This window comes from Zea mays, chromosome 4 (genome assembly GCF_902167145.1).
Source record: "Zea mays cultivar B73 chromosome 4, Zm-B73-REFERENCE-NAM-5.0, whole genome shotgun sequence".
NCBI classification, from domain to species: domain Eukaryota; kingdom Viridiplantae; phylum Streptophyta; class Magnoliopsida; order Poales; family Poaceae; genus Zea; species Zea mays.
The window spans coordinates 19,527,672-19,551,419 of NC_050099.1; the positions used below are offsets into that span (position 1 = coordinate 19,527,672).

The 23,748-nt window shown below is 42.9% G+C and overlaps 2 protein-coding genes across 2 annotated transcripts; both read right to left on the bottom strand.

Annotated features, from left to right (window-relative positions):
* Positions 1-4,154: 4,154 nt before the first annotated feature.
* On the bottom strand, positions 4,155-5,027 carry LOC100286162 (plastocyanin-like domain containing protein). The gene is made up of 2 exons (NM_001159050.2): positions 4,733-5,027; positions 4,155-4,595 (listed from the first exon to the last, which is right to left on the bottom strand). The coding sequence occupies exons 1-2, from the start codon at positions 5,022-5,024 to the stop codon at positions 4,225-4,227; spliced, it is 663 nt and encodes a 220-aa protein (NP_001152522.2). The 5' UTR covers positions 5,025-5,027; the 3' UTR covers positions 4,155-4,224.
* A 424-nt stretch (positions 5,028-5,451) lies between these two features.
* LOC100384115 (Lipase/lipooxygenase PLAT/LH2 family protein) lies at positions 5,452-8,520 on the bottom strand. The gene is made up of 4 exons (NM_001176703.2): positions 8,347-8,520; positions 7,553-7,736; positions 6,823-7,194; positions 5,452-6,725 (listed from the first exon to the last, which is right to left on the bottom strand). Exons 2-4 carry the CDS (start codon positions 7,731-7,733, stop codon positions 5,995-5,997), a joined length of 1,284 nt encoding a protein of 427 aa, NP_001170174.1. The 5' UTR covers positions 7,734-7,736; positions 8,347-8,520; the 3' UTR covers positions 5,452-5,994.
* Positions 8,521-23,748: the final 15,228 nt, after the last annotated feature.

Below are 23,748 nucleotides of genomic sequence, written 5' to 3' on the forward strand. Positions count from 1 at the left end.
TCTATGTTTGTCTCCAAACCTTGGCTTCTCACCACCTAGATGAAGATCCCAAGTCTTACCAAGGCGTTAGGGGTCAACTGATAAAGGTAGATGTCGAATTTCTTCAGTGCTTCTACAACCATCTTGTGGAGTGGGAATTGATTTCTAGCATTCAAAAAGCTTCAGAACACTACCACCTCATTTTTCTCTGGCAGAGGGGTAGTATCTTCTCCACCAAGCCTAACAATGGAAGTTTCACTAATATAATTGGCATTCTTCAAAACCTCAATGTGCCCTCTCATCATGGTCTATTTAGTGAAGCATACGTGACCTGGTTTCGATGGTCGGTCTTCACCATCAACCTCTTCAAACTCGAATTCTTCACTACCATCAGATTCTTCGGATAATTCAGCCAAATTGTCTTCTGGAATTTTTTCAACTCTAGCTTTTTCAATAGCATCATAATACGCCACAGGCATGAGTTCGTCACATTTTCCCTCTTCCACCATTCGTGAGGCTACGAAGGTGGCATGACACGAAGTTTTGTGAGAAAATAAAATAAGCTAAGGAACGCTTCGGCGATAGAGAAAATGACAAAAGCATGATGGCAAAAGCAATGAATGTTGTGCCTGGCTGCCGCGGCCTCGAGTTATTTTTATACAAAAAAGAAGGGGAATCAAGGATTCATATGCAACCAATCACTGCAAGTGGACCCTCTGTGTCAAACGCTTATGAAAACGTATTTTTAGAAATTCATTGTCACTAATGAGCTCAGGGAAGGTGTTTTCATACCTTCGGCATGAGGCCTCCATTTATTCCTTGGTCTGAGCTCTTTATGAAAAACAAATTAATACCACGAGGGGCTATTGTTGGGGCCTATTTAGCCGAAGGTCCTCAAAACAACATTATGTCAATCATTTCCAAATCTATTTCTGGTATAATAGGTTTATTGCCGAAGGTCATCTTCATTTGGGGATGGCATTCAACCAACTCATCTGCAAAGACAAAGCTAGAAGCTTTGGTTCAACAGCGTGAACACATGATGAAAGAGTCAACAAGGACACATGATGAAGTATTCAAGACTTGCTCAGCACGACTATAAAGGAAAAGACAATACTGCTCTTAATCGACTTTCTAGTTTATATGTATAGGATTGAAGGACACGATTGTAATTTTTATAAAGTTGTACATCGCTACTATAAATGGAGGAAGAGTGTCATGCATATAAACAAACTTTTGGGATGGAGGAAAGTTGAATTGCTCCACCTACAAAGCTTTATTGTTTTCGTACCTTCGCATTGTTCTTTGCAAAGTCGAAGGTATAATTGTAATCAATCTTTATGATAGAAAGATGGAGAGTATTGTATTTGAAATGGGTTATTTGTTGCACTTTCATACTTTAATCTTTTCTCCTATTGCTTATCTCTTTATCCTTCTTCCTTTGATTAATCTCTTTAAGGAGAGTTAATTAAAGGGTGGAGAGAAGGTTAATTTATTTGTGTTGCCATGTTTTTTATTTCCTTCGAGGGTCAAGAACAAGTGTCCAACACAATCCTTTATTTTGAACTATTAAGATCATGATGATTAGTGTCATATATATGTTCGCTACCTAAGATCACATGTGCGCATATTTAATATCACAAATTTGATACTAATAATCTTATGGAATAAATTAATACTATAATTGCCTAATTTTCTAACTGCATCAACCAAACTAGCTTCCCGGCCGATTGATCTAAGTATTAACTTGCATGCTCCTAGTACTCCTATCTACCACATTAAATTGAACAAAAATAGGTGATAAAAAACTAGGAGATGGAGCCCAATCAAGACAAAAGGATAGGGCTTTTGATAAACCGTTGAATTGCCACTAATATCAACACCAAGATTTTATTTTACTATATATCTTAACATAGGGGCTTTCTACTCAGTGAGAATCTCTTACTCCTAACAAGTTCATTCTATCTTGATGAGAAGGCTCGGTATTTCCGACTTAAAAAATTGAACTAGCCGATGATCTATTATGTTGGTTGATTCCATGAAACGACCTTTTACTGTTTTACTTGGCTTGCCGGCTATTCCACTGCAGTTAAAAACATAAAGAGGAACAAGATTTGGCTCAGTAGTGCCCTTAGATGATATACCGAGCCCATATGCTACAGTAGTAATTAAAAGGACCCTAGAAACATGCTAATTCACTAAGGTCAACATTGACTCAATCTTCCACATTGCATGTTTGAGGAAAACTAGTTATGGTTGTGATATATGTAGGCATGTAGCATTAACAGCTAAAGCGTTAGTACCATAACACCCACCGACGAATGCTTGACCCTTAGGGCCTAGTTTTGAAACTTAAATTCTCTTCAGGAATGAAGGGGATTTGAAGAAAAATGAACTAATTTCCGCCTCAATCCCTCTAATCCCATAGGGGGAGTGGTGTTTCCAAACTAGTCTTTAGGGAAGTTTATTGACATTCAATAGAGAAAATCGATGATCTTAGGAGTCGATGATGCTGGCATATGACAACTAGGCATGGTCGTTTTAACATCAATCAGTTCTTTAAGATTGGCATTATGAAACAAAATAGAAACCTAATTAACCACTTTTGCATCTTGTTATTCCAATATTTTGTAAATTTGATCTAAAGTAATTGTAGTGAACGATTCACATACATGTGGCATTACCTTGAATGTAGAAGTGGTAGGGAGACTCGAAAGTATAGGTTTGGAAGTTGATGGGATTGTATTGTTCAGCCACCGTGCTTGATCGCGGCTTGAATGAGCATCCCGCTAGATCAGCCGCCACATAACAGCGTTCCTCCAAATCTTTGCGAATACTCTCTAAAAGTTGATCAATAGTGGTGCGATGGATGATGTTTTCCTCAATGGACACGCTAGTGAGATCACCCATCAAATTGTTATATTTATCTTCGTACATCTTGTATTGATCTTTGTCCCTAATGAAATCACCAAAAATATATGTTGATATTGAAAAGGAATATTTTTAAAAAGTTACTAACACCTCTTTATTTGTGTCTTGGTTGCACGATTACACCTAATATGTTGCTATAGATAAAATAATATGTTCCTATAGATGTATCGGTGTTTCGAACCTCGCTCCGACAAGTAAATTTATTGTGCGCGTTCCGGGATTCAAACGGTGTGTGCAGTGGGTGAAAGATTTATACTGATTCGGACATAAAGTCTCTACATCAAGTCATCGGTGGCTTGTGCTACTGACACCATTGATGATTAAAGCTCGTAATAGGGATTACAAGCAGGCGAGAGAATGAGGAGAGGTCATGGTGGAAGTGGAGATAAATGTTACATAGCGGACTCTTATGTAAGTCTTGGCTTGGCGGCGGAGCTCGACCTCTAAGTCCTCGTCGATGTGTCCTCCTCTTGTTCATTGCTCCGTCGTCTTCACGTATGGGGTCCGTCTGTTGCTCGTGCATGTGTCCCTTGTTCTGCCAACCTATTCTTTTTATAGACCGAGGAAGCGGTCGGCCAGCGGTGGGTTCCTCAGGAAGGAGCCACCGGGTGATGGTAAAACCATACGTTTTATCTGGGGTAAAGGCACGCGAGCCCGTGGACCTCAGGAACACTTGGTTGCATCGTATTCTTTATGGCAGACAGCGTGGGAAGTATGGGGCCCGAGCGTTATCATTTGGGTTGTGTCAACCCGTGACCTTCATAGCCTGGGGCTTAGCGCGGTTCGTCTTATTATGTCCTGCCATCAATCTACGCACTCGGATCTAGTTCTGATAGGTCAATAGTGTGTCGCAGGATAGAGGCGCACGAGTCATAAATGTGTCGTAGCCTGAGGGGTTTGTAAGCTATATGAGTGTGCCACATTCCGAGTCATGAGTGGGAGGCGGACCGGTGACTTCGCCTTGGCTCGATGCTAGACGTAGTTAATGCAGCCGGTTATTTATAACGGGTCGGTCTCTTATGACGGTTTACTTATGGCGTAGTTAAAGTTTGAATATGGGATGAAAATGAGAAAGTTGCTGGAGATGGTCTTTGGACGGCTGCAGCGTGGTGAAGAGAACCGGATACCGGGCTACCGACTTGCTAAGGCGCCGTCGTTTCTCATCTTTTTCCTTCCGACTTTGACCATGATGCTCCAAAATATTAGTAGTATTTGTCCATGTTTTGCTATCTGGAACGTCACTGCAAAAGCCTTCCTCGTACTATTAGCCATTTTTGGTTGTCAACAACCTGTGTTATGAATAATAAAAAAAAATCAAGAAAACGCAAGTGCAGCAAAGGCTGCAACCATCGCAACGCCCCACACGGCCACAGCTCCATCGTGTCGCGCTCGCGTCCCCGCCGGCGCGCCGGAGAGTGGCTCGTAGTACGACGGGGGCACCGACGGGAGACCGCGGCCATGTGCCACGCCGACCTGAAACCGCATCCCCTTCCGGCAGTGTTCCCCGTCCAAGGCGTCGGAGAAGAAGTAGTTGGTGCCCTCCGCCGTGAGCATCACGACGAGGAACGCCTCCTCCGGCTTCCACCCGCCGCCGCCGCCTCTCGCCGCGACGCCGGCGCTGCAGAACCTGTACGCCGTGGCGTTGGTCGTGTGCACCACCGTGTTGCTGGTGTCCGTCCTGAAGCCTTTGCGATGGATGGAGCATGCCGCCAGCCACACACGTCAGACACGTCAGTACGTAACCAGCGTCGATCGATTGAGCTCCATACAGAAACAGTAGTTTGGACTTGGGCAGGGGAGGAAGCCGAGGATGAGGACTCACTGAGGTAGTCGCCGAGGAAGAAAGTGCGGTTCGCAGCCCAGGCGGAGTAGTTGGCGGCCGAGGCGTTCGCCTTCCAGTCGAAGATCCACCCCGCGCCGTCGCCCACCGCGTGGTTCGTGCCAAACGGCGGCAACAGTGGCGCCGTGGTGTTCTTGGTCGAGCTCGCCGTTGAATTGGTCACGGAGCTCGGACTCGCTGTCGCATTGCCTGCGGCTGCAGCGGTCGATAGGGTGAAAACGGCGATGACGACTACTCGGAACATCACTGTCGTCGGAATGCCCATGTCTAGCATCTGGCAGCACTTGAGAAAGCTGGTGATATATGTATGATGTGCTGCTAATGCCAGACTACAGGCAGAAGCTTCAGATGCAAAATGGGTGTCTACTCTTGTCAGTGAATTCACCGGTTTATGCGGCGGCATCCAGGTGGGGGCGGCGGCCACCTGGCTAGGTACCATGCTGTGGCCGGTGACTAGATCTATGGACTGTGGTAAAATACTTACAATTGAATATAATGATAATTCTGCCTAGGAAATGGTGTTCATCTCAGATCTGTATAAGATAATAAGTTTAAAAAATTACTGCCCAGCGGAACTTGACAGGAACTTTTCACAGTCGTATACTGCTAATGTTGTGTTGAGTGAATCTACAATCGCTCTAGAGCTTCCAGTTCAAGAAAATACTCAGATGATAGTGATTTGGAGCAACGCCAAGCATTTTGTTTCGATAGTTACTGTGTATTTAACCTCACAAATGTCATATTTTTACATACAACAAAGCTGTAGTCGGTATATCATCTTAACAGTTCAGTGTCCGATAGGTGAGTATACTATACTACAACTCAAGTTTCTAAGATGAAATCAAGTTGTGCTGTATGGCAAAAGCCAAAACGCTCCGTAGTTTATGGCCATGTCCTTAGTTTTTGTGTCTCTGTTTTTCTTCTGCTGTACTGGTCATGCCTTTCTAAGGGTGCTTCAAAGTATCCTAGACTTTTGTTCTTCTTCTTCTTGATATAATGATACACAGCTGTCCTGCATGTCTGAAAAATACAACTTAAGTTTCTGACTTCAAACTGCCACAACACTTGAACTCTTGCTGTGAATTGAACCCTTGCAAGGATGACACAGTCACCAAGATGAGAGGGTTCTTTTTTCCAGTTCAGAAACTAGGACTTGTCCTTTGCACTTCAGCTAATTCCGTTCCAGTCTTGAATACAGATCTTCTATAGGAAACTATTACTAACATATTTTTAAAGAAGTCCAATTAACTGCTGTCACCAGATCCATCTTCACTCTTTGAGTCACTTAGCATAGGCATGAACGCTGCAAGAAGAACAGCAACCTTGTTTGCTAGGAACCCTGCAGTGCCAACAAAGAGGTCGGTGGGTGTGAGCGCAAAGCTGTCGCCTCCAGCACCATACTTCAGTGCAACTGCACCTGCAACCAGTACTAGTGATAGTATCAACCATGGCCTCCTTACACCGCTGAAACTTTTTACCGAAGGCTGTGCACCGCCAGCTTCTGAAGGTGAACCGATCACAGGCAAACCATCAACCGATCTTTGGAGCAGCAACAGGTACAGGAACCCTCCAATGCCACCTATCAGGAACGAATAGGCAGCGCTGTCATTTGAAGCCAAGATGAAGGTAGAGAAGCCGGTTATCACTATAGATGCGTCATAGAGCAGCAGAGATTGTTTAAGGTCGGCGTACTCTCTCAACCCATCCTCTCTTACTTCCTGAATGCTTGAAGCTTTGCTTCTTGAGGATAACATCCCTTGTTGAAGATCAGAAAGGCCGACTCCTGAGAGGTCAGTGATAGCCGTCGGCCTTGCTTCAGCTACTGAAGCTCCATCATCTCCAAGGAACACATTTACGTTCTCAAAAGTGTACTGCAAACCGCTGAACTTCTGTTCTGGAGTTCCATTTATTTCTTTAGGCTGACCAACTGGTCCATGTATTACTTTCAAGCTCAAACCATCTAATCTCCATGAACCTGACCTTCAAGGGTAAAATTAATAAACAAAGGATAGAAGACACTCATCAAGTGAACATATTACTACCATTACATTGTATTTGCAGAGAAGACGTACCTGATTCAAGACCGATCCAGACTTCTTTAATCGTTTTCAGTTTTGACCCCTTGAAAGTAACGATATCAACTGAACCACTTTGGAAGGGTATCTGCTGCTCTGTCTTAAATCCATGTGTAGGTTGACCCAAATAGATTGCCGGTACTCTTTGTAATAGGGAGTCACCATCGACATCAAATAGGCAGATTAAGATTGCAGAATTTTTATCCAAAGAGGAACTAAATTCTCTACTCGTGCTCAGTTCTAGCACATAGAATGCATCGGAGTCATCTAGTATGATCGTGTTAAATATCTCCTCAGGAACAGTGTTGGGATATGTCTTTAGTTCCTCTGCTGGAAGAAGGCGTGAAGGCTTTACAGAGGGCAGTGGATCTGCAGAGTTGGAGGAACAATGGTCACTGGATGGTGAGGATAGAATGGTAAATTTACACAAGAAACAGAGATTTCATGTTGTCAATGATAATTAAAATGATAAAGTAAATTGGCAAAAACAAACTACAACTGCATTGCAGTTGTAGCCGGTACCATTCATCGTGAAAGCAGAAACAGTTGCATGAGGATTACATGCCTTAGGAAAGCAAACTACTACCCAATATGAATGCATACTATATTCATGGGTATATTGGCAAAGAACAATCACATAGAATACGTTCATTGTTTACCAGTGCACAGAAATAAGGCTGGAGCGACAATATCAAAAGTCTGGTCAGACAGACCTACTGTAGAGTACCTTGGAACGAAGATCCCTTGGAGAAGCAAGGCACCCACTGATGCCTGTATTGCCTTTTCGGTTTCGTTCTATCTGGAAAGACATGGCAGTACATTCTCGAGCTGTTGTTCAGCAGCACCCATCTGGGCAGAAAATCACGGTGAACTGTTGGAGCAACACACCCTGGATAGAGGATCACCATTCTCTGTAGCAACGATCGCAAAACAGACCTATTAGCAGTGCTACATTCGTGATGTACTTTTTTTTGGAGGGTTTAGAACATTTACGATGGCAAATAAGATACCAGGCAAAATTGCTGTGGTATACAAGGAATTTTCCCAAATATCAATGCATACAGGATATAAAGCTGATCTATAATCCGTGACCGAACCAACGGCAGCTGAAGCAGCAAACTAATCACCACAAAGAAATCAAAGGTCTCATCTGTTTTTGTTCCACCTAGAGCAAAACCGTGAGAGCAACGGGGGCAGAGCTGAGCATACATGCGAAGGTAGCAAATGGCCACCCGTGCACTATTATTGGACAATGGGATGGGAATGGGCTGAATTATGCCTGAAGAGTGACGAACAGATCAAAGATAATAACTTAACTGAACTGCGACACCAGCGTGGCCGTGGACAGGATTGTCACTACTAGGATAGCCCTCCTAAGGTAAAAAGCGAAATCATATATACCAGATACCATGCCATATGCTTGTTGGGCCATAGGGAGGTGGTAGACAAGCAACCGCGCTAAGGCTGTACAGTAACAGAGAATTAGACTTAAAAAATCCATGGCCATAGAGCCCGCCTTACCGGAGGAAGGAGGAATTGGTCGAGGCGCAGATTTGGGATCTCTACCCGGCGGCGCTGCAGTCCACGGGAGAAAGAAAAGGAGGAGGAGACCGTCTGATTCCGTGGAGGTGGAGCTGGTGGCGTGTGGTCCGCTTCTTCGTCTGGCCTGTGGTGAGGCAAGAGGCGTGCCGCGTTCGAGTTCGGCGGCGGAGAAAGACACGTGGGTGGGATGAGTCGCGGTCTTTGGCTCTTCGCTGAGAGAGAGACCCGTGCGAGGGTGTTTTCGGGATTTCGGGGCTTCATTTTTTTTTCTGCCCGGAGGGCAAATGGGCAATCGTGATTGTGGGCTTGTGGCTGTAGTTGCGGCCTGGTATCAAGGAGACAAGCAGGCGGGGCTACGAGTCTAGAGCCCGATCGGGCCCGGTCTTTGGGGGAAGGCCGAGGCCCGGTGCTGTGAGATTGTGGCACTGTTTGTTTCAGTTTTATCACCAGGAGCTACGGCAAACGTCTAGATTTTTACCTTGTTTCTATGAGAATTATTTTAGTTAAAATCGTCCAAAATCAAGATATAAACATAAAATTGATCGAGTCGTTGCGATAGTATTAAACCGTAACTTTCTATATCCTAAACCCTATAAACTCTTTTATTTCTTTCGCATGTAATTTTTTTACGATACTTAAATTTTCTGTACAGCCGATTATCACCAAACTATACTGTCAGAAAAGCTCTTAAAAAAATCTCAACCAAACATGCCCTGTTTGATGCTCGTGTTGGTCTAGATTGGATTGGATGCTCTTCGCTCTATGCTGTTCCATATCCTTGGCAACGTATGGGACTTCATTTTTTTCGCATTTTAAGTTGCTCACTTGCATCTAGCACATGATTTAAAAGCCGTATTTGGTTTCGCTTATAGGTGATAATACGTGAGAATCCCACTAAAGGCTTGTTCGGTTATTTTTAATCCATATGGATTAGAGGGGATTTTGACTTACTAGGGATTAAAACCCCCTCAATCTCCCTCAATCTATATGGATTGTGGTAGAACCGAACAAGCCCTAAGCGACTAGATTATTTTCGCTTCCTATAGAATCGACAACTTACCATTAAACTAGATAAACGCAACAACTCCCTCGTTCTCTAGCTACAATGTAATGTGGTGAGGAGAAGCAAAACCAGATAGGACCAATTTGTCACGGATCATGTATTTTCAGTCCGTTTAACGCTCTTTTTCTTTGCTGAATGTAAAAACACATTTGTGCTTTAATATAAAACAACATGGCATCTTAACATTTAAGGGTGTATTTGGCTGGAGAGCAGAGAAGATTGGAACGGTTCTATTCTTATCTTTTTTTATGTTTGATATTCAACGGAAGCGGAACAGAGCGGCTCCTAAAGTATATATATATATATATATATATATATATATATATATATATATATATATATATATATATATATATATATATATATATATATATATATATATATATATATATATATATATATATATATATAGCAAATATTTGTGAAGGTCCCACTCCACCAAAACGACTAGATACGAGTACTCTCACGGACACTAGCGCTCTCCTCTCTCTCGTCATTGTTCTTCAACCAAACAATGAACGAAGCGGCCCCACTCTATTCTACTCATTAACCAAATAAAAAATAGAGTGGTTCACGTTCTGTTTGCCGAACACCAAATGAAATGACTCCATTCTCAGAAACTAGAATGAAACCGATCTATTATAGTTGGCTCCCCAACTAAACACACCCTAAAGGCATATTTGGATCCACGGTGCTAAAGTTTAGCACTACACTTTTAGTAAACTTTAGCACTTAGAAATCCAAACACGAGTGCTAAAAAGTGCTAAAAGATACTATTAATGGTGTTCTAAAGTTTAGCACCCATTAGCAAAGGGGCGCTAAAGTTTAGCACGTGGGATCCAAACAGGCCCTAAAACAAACCTCTTGATCATTCTAAAGTGGTTTTATCGATGGTCTCACTAACGTAGGAGTGGCCACATGTCATAGCCTTTCTTATATATATATTCATAAATTTTTCATATGAAGTGGAATGAGATTAAATTCTATATAAAAATCGCATAGCTCAACATAGTCATCAATATTGTTGCTGATTTAGATGCCCAATATTCACTATCGGACACAGTTGTTTTTGTCGAGTGCTTCAGGCACTCGATAAAACCCAGAAAACACTTGACAAACTTTTTGTCAAGTGTGACTCTCGGCAAAGAGGACTCGATGAACTATACATTGGCAATGGCTTCTTTGCCGAGTGCCAACTGGTGCTCGATAAAGAAAAGTTGTCGTGACAGAGACAGAGACTTTGCCGAGCGTATTCACTGGCACTCGGCAAAGAGGGAGCCTTTGCCGAGTGCATGATGGCCTAGCACTCGGCAAAAGAAGGCTCTAATGAGCCCCCACGACAACCTCTGTGTCGAGAGCTGCAAGCTGGCACTCGACCAAGGGAGCTTATTTGCCGAGTGTCTGTTTGCCTTGCACTTGGCAAAGGGAGCACCAGTGGACCTCTATGCTAGTCCCTTTGTTGAGGGCGCTGGGAGGCACTCAGCAAAGGGAGCTTTTATGCCGAGTGTCAAGACTACAACACTCGACAAAGAAGCTTTATCAATTCTCCGGTGTGCCTTCTTTGCCGAGTGCTATGGTCATTGCACTCTGTAATACCCAAAATGTATAAGATGATACTATATTGGATATCTTATGTGCCATATTTGCATCATAAAAATAGCATACATATAATTAAGAGATGAAGTAAAACAAATGATAAAAAAATATGCATCATGTTAGAGTTATATGTTTGTGCATTAAATAAAAATAATAAGGATAATAATAATAAGATAATAATTCTAAAGGTTGGATTAAATCCTAAATTAAAATTAGGGTTTTGAAAATAAGAAGAAGAGAAAGGATACAAAAATATAAATAATATAATTACATATATCTAAAATTGGTATTCTTAATTTCACAAAAATAATAGAGAATAAATTTGGCACAAATTCAAATTTAAATTTGAATTCAAACTAAACTTAGAAATGAAGAAAACAAAAAGAATAGAGAGAAAAGATAAAAAGAAAAAGAATAAAAGCTTCATGGGCCGACTACCTCCATTCGGCCCACTTCTGATTACACCTGCATAGCCTAACTCCCCACCCGCCTTCTCCACGCACGCACGCTTGACGCCCTCTGCCACGCGGGCCCCTGGGTCAGCCATCTCCGCGCGCAGGACTGCAAACTGTCGCGTGGGGCCCAATTGTCTGTCCCTCTAGCACGCGCTGTTGTGATGTGTCACTGGCAAATTGGACCCCTATGACAGTTGCATCAATCGCTCCGCGAACTCGCCTCAACGGAGTTCCGGCCATGGCGGAGTGCGCCGTGAACCCCGGAGCACATTGCGTGGACCCTTTCCTTTCCCCCGATCGTTATAAGGTGGCCCTGGTCGCGGTCCTCCCCTTTCTTTTTGCCTTGCGCACACCAGTAGCCACACCGCCGTCGAGCTCTAGTAAGGACGCCGCCGCCACCGCGCCATACTCTGATTTGGGGGTGTTCCGGTACCAGGGTGGGTGTCTAGGGCTTCCTCGCGTGGGCGCAAACGTGGTAGCGTCGACCTGGGAGATCGGGAGCCAGTGTCGCGCCCGTAATTGCTCGTCGTCGCTCTTCTGGACGGCGGATCTGCGCGGTGCGAGGGCAGCTGTCTCCATTGCCTAATTTCCGGTGAGTCACCTCATATCCATTTTGCCTTAGCTCAGTGATCAAGTAGTATCAATCGGGGCGTGTGCTGGTGCGGGGTGACGCTGGGGCGGATTGCCGAAGTTTCACCGCCCTGGCCTACGCTCCGCCGTTGTCAGGTTCGTGTGAGGAGGAAGCGTGTGCGCCGTCAGATCTTGATTGATGGCATGGATTAGGAATAGAATACCGGTTCGGCTTCGACTTGTCCCGGTCGTTGGATTGTTGACGTATGGGCGAGATCGGATCATGCGCATAATAGATCGTAGCCCTTGATCGCGGATCCGATGAACCAGATCGCATACCGATTCATTAAAGACCAGATCTAATCTGGAGCGCTGAATTCTAATCGTACGGCTATCACGCGCGCGTACCCCTTCACCATACACATTTTACAGAAAAGCCCTCACAGAATCACGAAACCAACCCGCTGTCCATAGAGGGGTTCGTCTGAGTCTTAGGATTAGTTGCACCAGGGCCCCTGACTTTTTTGGTTATTGAGGCGCCATCCAGAGAAGGGAAAATCTGAATAAATGAATTAGTAAATACGTTTTTAATACAAAAACAATTCCAGAAACTTGGGAAATTCATATTAAATTTATTTTAGCTCCAAATTATTCCATTCCAATCTCTAAAATTTTGTAATATTATTGTTTATCACCTAGAGTCTCTGTTTTGGCATGAAAACAGTAAGAAAGTTAATTTTTCATTTAATTCTATTTCAAGCACATAAAACCTCTGGAAATTCATAACTTAAAATCTATAACTCCAAAATTAATGATTCCAGTTCCTATGATCTTGTTTTAATGTGTAGATTATTATTTGTATTTTATTTACATATTTGGTGTGATGTTAATTTTTGCTATATTATGTATGTATTGTGTTGACACGAGTAGACGAGCAAGCCACTGTGGATCCTGAGGTTCAGCAGGTAGAAGTTGTTGAGCAGGAGCTCATTAAAGGCAAGTTGTGCCCTTGATCACTTACTTTTTCCCAGCCATATTCTTATTAATTGTAATGATCTGCATAGGTTAATTTTGATGGGATCCTCTAGGTCACTCCAGTTTTGGCTATCTTTATACCTTGTTGCCGCTAAATATTTTTGGGTAGTACTTGCTATTGCTTATTGTGGTTTTGGGTATGGAGATACACTATTCATGATTACATTTTTATTATCTATTTATTATTATTGTTCATGCTAAGATCATTATGTTAATGGGAATATGGAGCGACCACCCAGGAAAATAGTGCTATCACAAGGGTTCAATGAGACGCCCTTGGCTGATTAACTAGGAAAGCTAGTGGATGACTACCTTACCCGAAAGGGGCAAGGGCAGTAGGGGAGTGGTCAGTGTAGGGAGGTCCTTGGGTTCATTTTGCTGCGATGGCGGTCAGGCGAGGGATTCCTGCACTGGAGCTTCCTATAAACTGTAGCGGGTTTTCTGAAGCTAGTGGAACCTTGGAAAGTTCTTGTAGTGTTACCCTGCCTCGCCTCCTCGGTAGAGGTGTATGGGATTGGTCGTCTCTTGGCAGATGGGGTAACATGACTTGTGGGTAAAGATGCGCAACCTCTGCAGAGTGTAAAACTGGTATACTAGCCGTGCTCACGGTCATGAGCAGCTCGGACCCTCACATGATTAATCTATGGAATTAAAATTCAATTTGTCATTTGCATCACATTTTGGATTATTTTATTATTACTTTTATTTATTACTAAGGTTTGGTATTTACTTACACTTAGTAATTGCTAATAAAATTTTGACCCACTTATAAAAGCAATGCTTAGCTTCATTCTTTACTTTGTTGATCAGCCTTACACTTCACATGAACTCCCACCTTTGGTGAGTTCATGCACATTATTCCTCACGACTTGTTGAGCTATGAACGTATGTGAGCTCACTCTTGCTGTCTCACACCCCCCACAGGAGAAGAACAGGTGGTCGAAGAGGAGCCGCCTAACACTGAGGCTTTCGACTTGATCTAGGTGACGTCTCCCAGTTAGCTTTATGGCGCCAGGGAATAATATATAGTTCGTTTTATTTTATCATTTATTTTTATAAGACTTCCGCTACGTAATAAGTACATTTATGATATTTATGATATTTATCTCTATGCACTCTGTTATTATATGTGTTGTCTTCTCTGGCGCATATATGAGATGCATCCGGCTTTGTTCCTTAAAGCCCGGGTGTGACACACTCGACAAAGACTCTCTTTGTCGAGTGTAACACTCGGCAAAGTGACCAGAAACCCCTTTTATTTGTTTTTATTATTCCATCCGAACAAACAAAACATATATTACATAATCATCACAAAGTTCATAGAATCATCACATACATCATAAAGACCACATATCTCACAAAAACCACAAATCTCACAAATTTTTCATAAACATGTCTAAGTTCATACCAAGTTTTGCCAATATAAGTATTACCAACTCACAAACATAAGTTTAGACCAAGTTTCTCACACAAGTCTCATCAGCGAGGTGAGCAGTTAGACTAGTTTGGCGAAGGGCTGGGCGAACCATGAGGGTTGTTTGATGTCGTCGATTGATTCTGCATAGAGAAGAGATTGCATGTGTGAGACTATATGGATAATATATATCATATAGAACTAAATTTTTGATACTCACAGGAGTATGGAACTGAGCAGGGTTAGCTGGAGGGAATAACGGAGGTGGTGGAGCAAGACCCTGTGCGGCTCGAAGGCTCTACATGTACTAAAACATCTCTGTCATCCTCTACTGATTCTCCAAGTGAGCCGCCCGCTTTGCCCTCATCCTCGCCTCCATCTCCATATGTTCCCTACTCTCTTCTTCTAGCTGGGACTGTAATATTTCACCCAATGTTGTAATAATGCAAAGAGAAGGTATATAACTCAATGAATGATGAGAAATAGAAGCACTAACTGTAACACCCGGTTTTAAAGGACAAAGCCAGGTGCATCTCATACATGCGCCAAGAAGACAACATATATAATAACAGAGTGTATAGAGATAAATGTCATAAAACATCAGAGTAATTATTACATAGCGGAAGACTTATTACAAAATAAAGGAATAAATGTAAAACAAACTAAGGATCATCAGCGCCAATGTCTACTGAGAAACGCCATCTAGATCAAGTCGAATGCCTCAGTGTTAGACGGCTCCTCTTCGACCACCTGTTCTTCTCCTGTGGGGGGGTGTGAGACAGCAAGAGTGAGCTCACATACATTCATAGCTCAACAAGTCGTGGGGAATAATGTGGCATGAACTCACCAAATGTGGGAGTTCATGTAGTGTAAGGCTGATCAATGAAATAAAGGCTAAGGCTAAGCATTGCTTTTATAAGTTGGTCAAAATTTTATTAGCAATTACTAAGTGTAAGTAAATACCAAACCTTAATAATAATAAAGAAAATTAATAGCAAAATAATCCCAAATGCGATGCAAATGTCAAATTAAATTTAAGTTCCATAATTAATCATGTGAGGGTCTGAGTCGCTCATGACCGTGAGCACGGCTACTATACTAGTTTTACACTCTGCAGAGGTTGCGCATCTTTACCCACAAGTCATGTTACCCATCTGCCAAGAGACGGCCAATCCCATACACCTCTACCGAGGAGGCGAGGCAGGGTAACACTACGAGGCCTTTACAAAGTTCCACTAGCTTCAGAAATCCCGCTACAGTTTATAGGAAGCTCCAGTGCAGGGTTCTTGCCTGACCGCCATCGCAGCAAAATCAACCAAGAACCTCCCTACACTGACCACTCCCCTACTGCCCTTGCCCCTTTCGGGTAAGGAAGACCTCCACTAGCTTTCCTAGTTAATCAGCCAAGGGCGTCCCATTAAACCCTTGTGGTAGCACTGTTTTCTCGGGTGGTCGCTCCATGTTCCCATTAATTTAATGATCTTAACATGAACAGTAATAATAACAAGATAATAACAGAATAATCATGAGTAATGTATCTCCATACCCAATCCACATAAAGCAATAGCAAGTACTACCCAAAAGTATTTCAGGGGTGAACAAGGTATAGAGGTAATCAAAACTGGGGTAACATAAAGGATCCCATCAAAATTAACCTATGCAGATCATTAAAATTAATAAGAACATGGCTGGGAAAAAGTAAGTGATCAAGGGCACAACTTGCCTTCAATGAGCTCCTGCTCAGCTACTTCTACTTGTTGAACCTCAGAATCCACAGTGGCTTGCTCGTCTACTCGCATCAACACAATACATACATAGTATAGCCAAAATCAACATCACACCAAACATGTAAATAAAATATACAGTAAAAATCTACACATTAAAATGAAATCATAGGAACTGGAATCGCTAAATTTGGAGTTATAGAATTCAAGTTATGAATTTCCTAAGGTTTAATGTGCTTGGAATAGGATTAAATGATAAATTAATTTTCTAACTGTTTTCATGGCCAAACAGAGACACTAGGTGATAGATATTAAATTTACAAAATTTTAGAAACTGGAATGAAGTGATTTGGACTAAAAATGGATTTTCTATGAATTTATCAAGTTCTAGGGTATATTTATATATTAAAAATCCATTTTATAATTTAATTTCTCGGGTTAAATACCAATCTGGACTGGGCCTCATTTACTGAGAAGTGCAGGGGCTCGCGGGTAATTATTCCTAGACTCAGTGTACAATACCCCCTGGACGGCGGGTTCCATTTACAAATTTCCCAGGGGCTCTTTAGCAAGATGGCCAGGCCGAAGGGGTATGGAGAAGTTCGGGCCGTCCGATTAGAAACCTAGGGCGCAGATTAAATCTTTCCCCTGCCCGAACCGGTACACGATCGCGACCCTAGGATCAACAATCCACGGCCAGAAATCGATCTGAGAGGGTGACTCACGGGCCTGCTCCAACACGTCCGATTTAAATCATACGGTCCGGATTTAATGAATGGAAACTTGAATCCTAGTCGCCCGCCGATGGATCAACGGTTTGGATCATGTCTGTCTGAATGGGTACGCTAGCCTAATCTGAGCCGTCCACACTGATCTGACGGCGCGCGCGCATCATCAACCCCACGCCCAAGTCACGGCGGCACTGCCTAGGGAACGCACGGCGGACCATCGCCGGAGTCATCGATTTCGGTGCCCCGGAGCTATAACCCTACTGCGGCAAGTGCTACACCCGATGAAAAGTAGGGTAAACTAAAGGGATTGGTCGTTACCGGGTTTCCGAGCGGCGGCGGGGTCAGTCCGCGGTGTGGGGCGTTGCTGCGACGGTGTGCTATCTCCGACGACGAATCCACGATCCACCGACCTCCCACGCCCGCAATTGAGCGGTTGCACTCGATCAGTGGACGGAACCGAACCCCAGGGTCCGGGCACTGAGGTTCAACGGTGACGGGAGGGCAATTTCCCCCGATGCTCCCCTCTCTCTTCCTTTCTCTGCTCGGCGAAGGTGCTCGGATTTACGGTAATGGCGCAAAGGAAACAACGGGGCGAGTCTACTCTGTCGTTTATAGTCTATTGCCGACTCCCAACCGCCACCCAGCACTCAAGAGGGGCGCAGCTGGTACGACATGCACGGAGGGATAGGCGGCCGAGTCGTTAGGAAGGTCCCGACTATGGCAGCGGGGTGCGCGCGCGGTTGGAGCAGCTCTGGCCAGCGGCTCACACCGCTAGTGAGTGGGGACTCGGTAATGCGCGCGCGGCCGAGGCTACGGTGGGCGAAACGACCGGCGAAGTCCCAGGCGGAATCTTGCACGGCGCCGGGTCAAACAACCGGAGATTGGGGATAACCCTGACGGGCTGACCCCACCAGACGGTGAGTGTGATATGGGCGGGCGCGATACAAGAGCCTGACCAGCGGGTCCCCGGAGCCAGTGTGTCATGAGCGCAAGAGTGATTTGGGTGAGACTGCGTCGTGGGCCCGCCTGGTGGTCACGAGGGAATCGCGCGCGGAGGCTGTGCGGTGTTGATGGGTTGGCGCGACAGATTAGGCCCAGTGTGGCTTACTAAATTCTTTTCTTTTTCTTTTATAATTTCTGCTTTACTACCCAGTATTCAAACTAGATTCAAATCCCTATTTTGAATTTCGGATTCCAAATGTCAAAAAATAATACTACCAGGAATATAAACCTTACTGTTTAAGATAATATTTTTTTTTATTCTTTCCCTTTTCATTTGAATCTCCAAATTTGAATTTGCATATGAGTTTCACCCCTGAGTCAGGTGTCACATTAAAATAATAGTATAGAAATAATATTTTATTTATTTATTTTGTATTATTTTTACTCACATAAAATTTTCTTTCTTTCCTTTTCTAGGGTTTCTTTTAGATTGTCCAATTATACTTTGGACTTTATTCCAATTCTTGTAACATCATTTTTATTTTGTCATAAAACACACACGAAATAAAATCCAGCATGATGCATATTTTAGTGGCTTTTATCTTATTAATTATTTGTTTTTACATAGGGTGTTCACATGTGATGATGCATAAAAGTCAAACTCACATATGGATGAAGTGAAATTGTGTCCCCTTTTATATTATCTCTTACCAATTTACAAATTGGGTATTACAAATCCTACCCCCCTTAAAAATAATCTCGTCCTCGAGATTTAGGAAGATCTAGGGAAAAGGTGAGGAAAATCTATGCGAAGCTCTTCTTCTCTTTCCCAAGTTGCTTCATCTTCACCGTGGTGACTCCATTGAACTTTGCACATCTTTATAACCTTATTTCTTGTAACTCGAGTCAGTGTATCGAGAATCTTGATGGGATACTCAGCATAAGTCAAATCCTCTTGAACACTAAGGTCCTCCATTGGTAATTGTTCCTCAGGTACCCTGAGACATTTCTTCAGCTGAGACACATGAAATACATCATGAACATCCGCAAGATGATCCGGTAACTCCAATTGATATGCGACCTCTCCCACTCGCTTTAAGATTAAGAAGGGTCCAATAAAGCGAGGGGACAACTTTCCTTTGACTTTAAACCTTCTCATACCCCGGAGCGGTGACACCTTCAAATAGACATAATCTCCCTCCTTAAACTCAAGCAGTCTTCTCCGGGTATCAGCATAGCTTTTCTGCCTGGATTGTGCAGTTCTCAAATTCACCCTTATTTGTTGAACTTGTTCCTCTGCTTCTTGTATAATCTCAGGCCCAAACAACTGCCTTTCACCAGTTTGATTCCAATACAATGGGGTCCTGCACTTCCTGCCATATAAAGCCTCAAACGGTGACATCTTCAAACTGGCCTAATAGCTATTATTGTAAGAGAACTCTGCATACGGCAAACTCTTATCCCAACTTCCACCATGTTTAAGAGCACAAGCTCTTAACATATCCTCAAGCACTTGGTTGGTCCTCTCAGTCTGCCCATCAGTCTGTGGATGGTAGGCCGAACTAAAATTCAATCTCGTATCCAATGATTCGTGCAACTTCTTCCAATACCGAGAGGTGAACTGTGATCCCCGGTCTGACACAATCTTCTTTGGCACACCATGTAGGCAAACAATCTGTGCCATGTACAACTCTGCTAACTTGGCTCCTGAATACGTGGTTTTCACTGGGATAAAGTGGGCTACTTTAGTTAGCCTGTCCACAATTACCCATATAGAATCATATCCAGCAGACGTGCGGGGTAATCCAACAATGAAGTCCATGCCAATCTCTTCCCATTTCCACTCGGGTATCTTCAGTAGGTGCAATAGTCCAGCTGGCCTCTCGTGTTCAGCCTGAACTCTTTGACACACATCGCACATAGCCACCTGTGCAGCCACATCTCTCTTCAATCCATATCGCCAACATTTTTTTGCTTCAAATCCTGATACATCTTGGTACTACCAGGATGAATAGAATAATCCAAGTCATGGGCTCCCTTCAGTATAGTCTCACGAAGGCTATCAATCTCAGGAACACATATCCGATCCTTGAACCATATGGTGCCTTGCTCATCTTCCATAAATTCTGGACCTCGACCTTCAGTAATAAGATCCTTGATCTCTTGTATCTTAGCATCACCAATCTGTCGTTCTGTGGATTTCTTGCTCCAAGGTAGGTTCCACATCAATAGTAACTCCTTCAGTGTGAGCAACTATCCCCAGGTTAAGTCTCCTGAAATCCTCAACAATCTCATCGGGTAGCTGGGCAACAACAGCTGAATGAACATACTCCTTTCGACTCAAGGCATCTGCAACCAAATTTGCCTTGCCCGGGTGATAGTGAATCTCCAAACCATAATCCTTAATAAGCTCCAACCAACGGCGTTGCCTAAGGTTGAGATCCTTCTAAGTGAACATATACTTCAAACTCTTATGATCCATGCATACTTGACACTTGTTTCCCATAATATAATGTCTCCAAATCTTAAGCGCATGTCCAACGGCTGCCAGTTCTAAGTCATGAGTGGGGTGGTTCAATTCTTGTTTCCGTAACTGACGAGACACGTAGGCAATCGCGAGACCTTCTTGCACAAGTACACATCCAAAGCCTTGGTCGCAGGCATCACAATAAATGTCAAATCCCTTCTGTAGATCTGGCATAGCCAACATTGGTGGCGACATCAACCTCTTATTAAATTGATCAAAGCTATCTTTGCATTTCTCGTCCCACTTAAATTCTCTTCCCTTCTCCAAAAGCGAGGTCATAGGCTTAGCAATCTTAGGAAATCCTTCATTAAATCTCCGATAGTATCCTGCAAGTCCCAAAAAAACTCCAAATCTCCGTAACTATAGTGGGTATGCTCCACGCCATTATCTCCTTGACTTTAGCAGGATCCACTGATATCCCTCCATTAGACATGATATGTCCAAGGAATGGCACCTCGCCAATCCAAAGCTCGCATTCGTTAAACTTGGCGTAGAGTGGATCATCTCGTAGCTTCTTGTAGCACCAATCTCAAATGTTCCTCATGATCACTATCATCTCTTGGAATAAGAATATCATCGATGAAAACCACGATGAATCTGTCCAGATCATGAACACTTTATTCTTTAGATCCATAAAATAGCTGGTGCATTAGTTAGTCCAAATTACATAACAGTGAACTCATATAAACCATAATATCGGGTCGAAAAATCCGTCTTGGGAATATCTGATGGCATAATCTTCATTTGATGGTAACCCGATCGGAGATCAATCTTCGAGAATACTCTTGCACCTCTCATCTAATCAAATAAATCCTCAATGCGGGGTAATGGATACTTGTTCTTCATAGTGACATCATTAAGAGTCCTACAATCCACACACATCCCTTGCGATCCTTCTTTCTTCTGTATAAATAGAACCGGCGCTCCACAAGGTGAAGAATCCGAACGAATGTACCCAGCCTCTTGTAATTCCATTAATTGCTTCTTAAGTTCCTTTAGCTCTTCTGCGGACATCATGTATGGCCGTTTAGAAATAGGGGCAGTCTTAGGTAAGGGATTAATGACGAACTCAACTCCCATATCTGGTGGCATCCCTAATAACTCCTCTGGAAAGACATCCGAAAAATCTCTAACTGCACGGATGTTGTCACCCACAAACTTCTCATCTTCTAAGAATGCCGCTAGTCTGATGGTGGTAGTTACTGCAACTTCAACTTCAAATCTTTGTCCTTTGGAACTGGTGAGTTCTATGGTTTCCTTAGCATAGTGTATATACTGCCTTTGCCTTGCTTAACCATGACATACCAAGGATCAAGTCTATACTGCTCTCTTCTAACAGTATAGGGGTAGCCCATCTGGGTTAGAAACACAGGGTAAGAAAGAAAGAATTGTAGACAAGGCGAGTAATTACGAGGAAGGTTACTGTGGGGGATTTATTAGCTAAGTAGATTAGTGTGTCACCTACTAAAGCTAATACATTACCTTATGGTGGTACATGCTAAGATGCCCGTCTATACTATTTCAATCAATCAAAGAAGCAAATCAGGCATTGATCATTAGAGCAATCAACCAACATTTTTAATAGAGAAAATAGTTTTAATTTTGTCTTAGGCTTCCTATCTCTTAAAAATGTCATAGGGGTAGGGATTCCAAGGTGTGAAATCCATCTTGTCTAAGAGTAGAAAAGATAAGAATGATCAGAGTAGAACAGTAGAAGGTGAGACAGGATCAAGATGAGTATAGAAAGAATCAAAGTAAGGTAAGTATAGAATGAATCAGAATAAGATAAGTAGGTAAGGTTTTGTCCATTTCTATCTAGGTTTCGTCCTACAGTCAACATTTCCTCTGATACCACTTCTGTAACACCCGGTTTTAAAGGACAAAGCCGGGTGCATCTCATACATGCGCCAAGAAGACAACATATATAATAACAGAGTGTATAGAGATAAATGTCATAAAACATCAGAGTAATTATTACATAGCGGAAGACTTATTACAAAATAAAGGAATAAATGTAAAACAAACTAAGGATCGTCGGCGCCAATGTCGACTGAGAAACGCCACCTAGATCAAGTCGAATGCCTCAGTGTTAGGCGGCTCCTCTTCGACCACCTGTTCTTCTCCTGTGGGGGTGTGAGACAGCAAGAGTGAGCTCACATACGTTCATAGCTCAACAAGTCGTGGGGAATAATGTGGCATGAACTCACCAAAGGTGGGAGTTCATGTAGTGTAAGGCTGATCAATGAAATAAAGGCTGAGGCTGAGCATTGCTTTTATAAGTTGGTCAAAATTTTATTAGCAATTACTAAGTGTAAGTAAATACCAAACCTTAATAATAATAAAGAAAATTAATAGCAAAATAATCCCAAATGCGATGCAAATGTCAAATTAAATTTAAGTTCCATAATTAATCATGTGAGGGTCCGAGTCGCTCATGACCGTGAGCACGGCTAGTATACTAGTTTTACACTCTGCAGAGGTTGCGCATCTTTACCCACAAGTCATGTTACCCATCTGCCAAGAGACGACCAATCCCATACACCTCTACCGAGGAGGCGAGGCAGGGTAACACTACGAGGCCTTTACAAAGTTCCACTAGCTTCAGAAATCCCGCTACAGTTTATAGGAAGCTCCAGTGCAGGGTTCTTGCCTGACCGCCATCGCAGCAAAATCAACCAAGGACCTCCCTACACTGACCACTCCCCTACTGCCCTTGCCCCTTTCGGGTAAGGAAGACCTCCACTAGCTTTCCTAGTTAATCAGCCAAGGGCGTCCCATTAAACCCTTGTGGTAGCACTGTTTTCCCGGGTGGTCGCTCCATGTTCCCATTAATTTAATGATCTTAACATGAACAGTAATAATAACAAGATAATAACAGAATAATCATGAGTAATGTATCTCCATACCCAATCCACATAAAGCAATAGCAAGTACTACCCAAAAGTATTTCAGGGGTGAACAAGGTATAGAGGTAATCAAAACTGGGGTAACATAAAGGATCCCATCAAAATTAACCTATGCAGATCATTAAAATTAATAAGAACATGGCTGGGAAAAAGTAAGTGATCAAGGGCACAACTTGCCTTCAATGAGCTCCTGCTCAGCTACTTCTACTTGTTGAATCTCAGAATCCACAGTGGCTTGCTCGTCTACTCGCATCAACACAATACATACATAGTATAGCCAAAATCAACATCACACCAAACATGTAAATAAAATATACAGTAAAAATCTACACATTAAAATGAAATCATAGGAACTGGAATCGCTAAATTTGGAGTTATAGAATTCAAGTTATGAATTTCCTAAGGTTTAATGTGCTTG

What these genes read in the sequence shown, in the direction of transcription:
- LOC100286162 (NM_001159050.2), bottom strand. Translation starts at nt 5,024, where the DNA reads ATGCTAGACATGGGCATTCCGACGACAGTGATGTTCCGAGTAGTCGTC. An exon ending in CTTCCTCGGCGACTACCTCA is followed by an intron (nt 4,596 to 4,732) that starts GTGAGTCCTCAT and finishes TCCATCGCAAAG; the next exon opens with GCTTCAGGACGGACACCAGC.
- LOC100384115 (NM_001176703.2), bottom strand. Translation starts at nt 7,733, where the DNA reads ATGGTGATCCTCTATCCAGGGTGTGTTGCTCCAACAGTTCACCGTGAT. An exon ending in CAAGGGATCTTCGTTCCAAG is followed by an intron (nt 7,195 to 7,552) that starts GTACTCTACAGT and finishes CCAACTCTGCAG; the next exon opens with ATCCACTGCCCTCTGTAAAG. An exon ending in CTGGATCGGTCTTGAATCAG is followed by an intron (nt 6,726 to 6,822) that starts GTACGTCTTCTC and finishes CTTGAAGGTCAG; the next exon opens with GTTCATGGAGATTAGATGGT.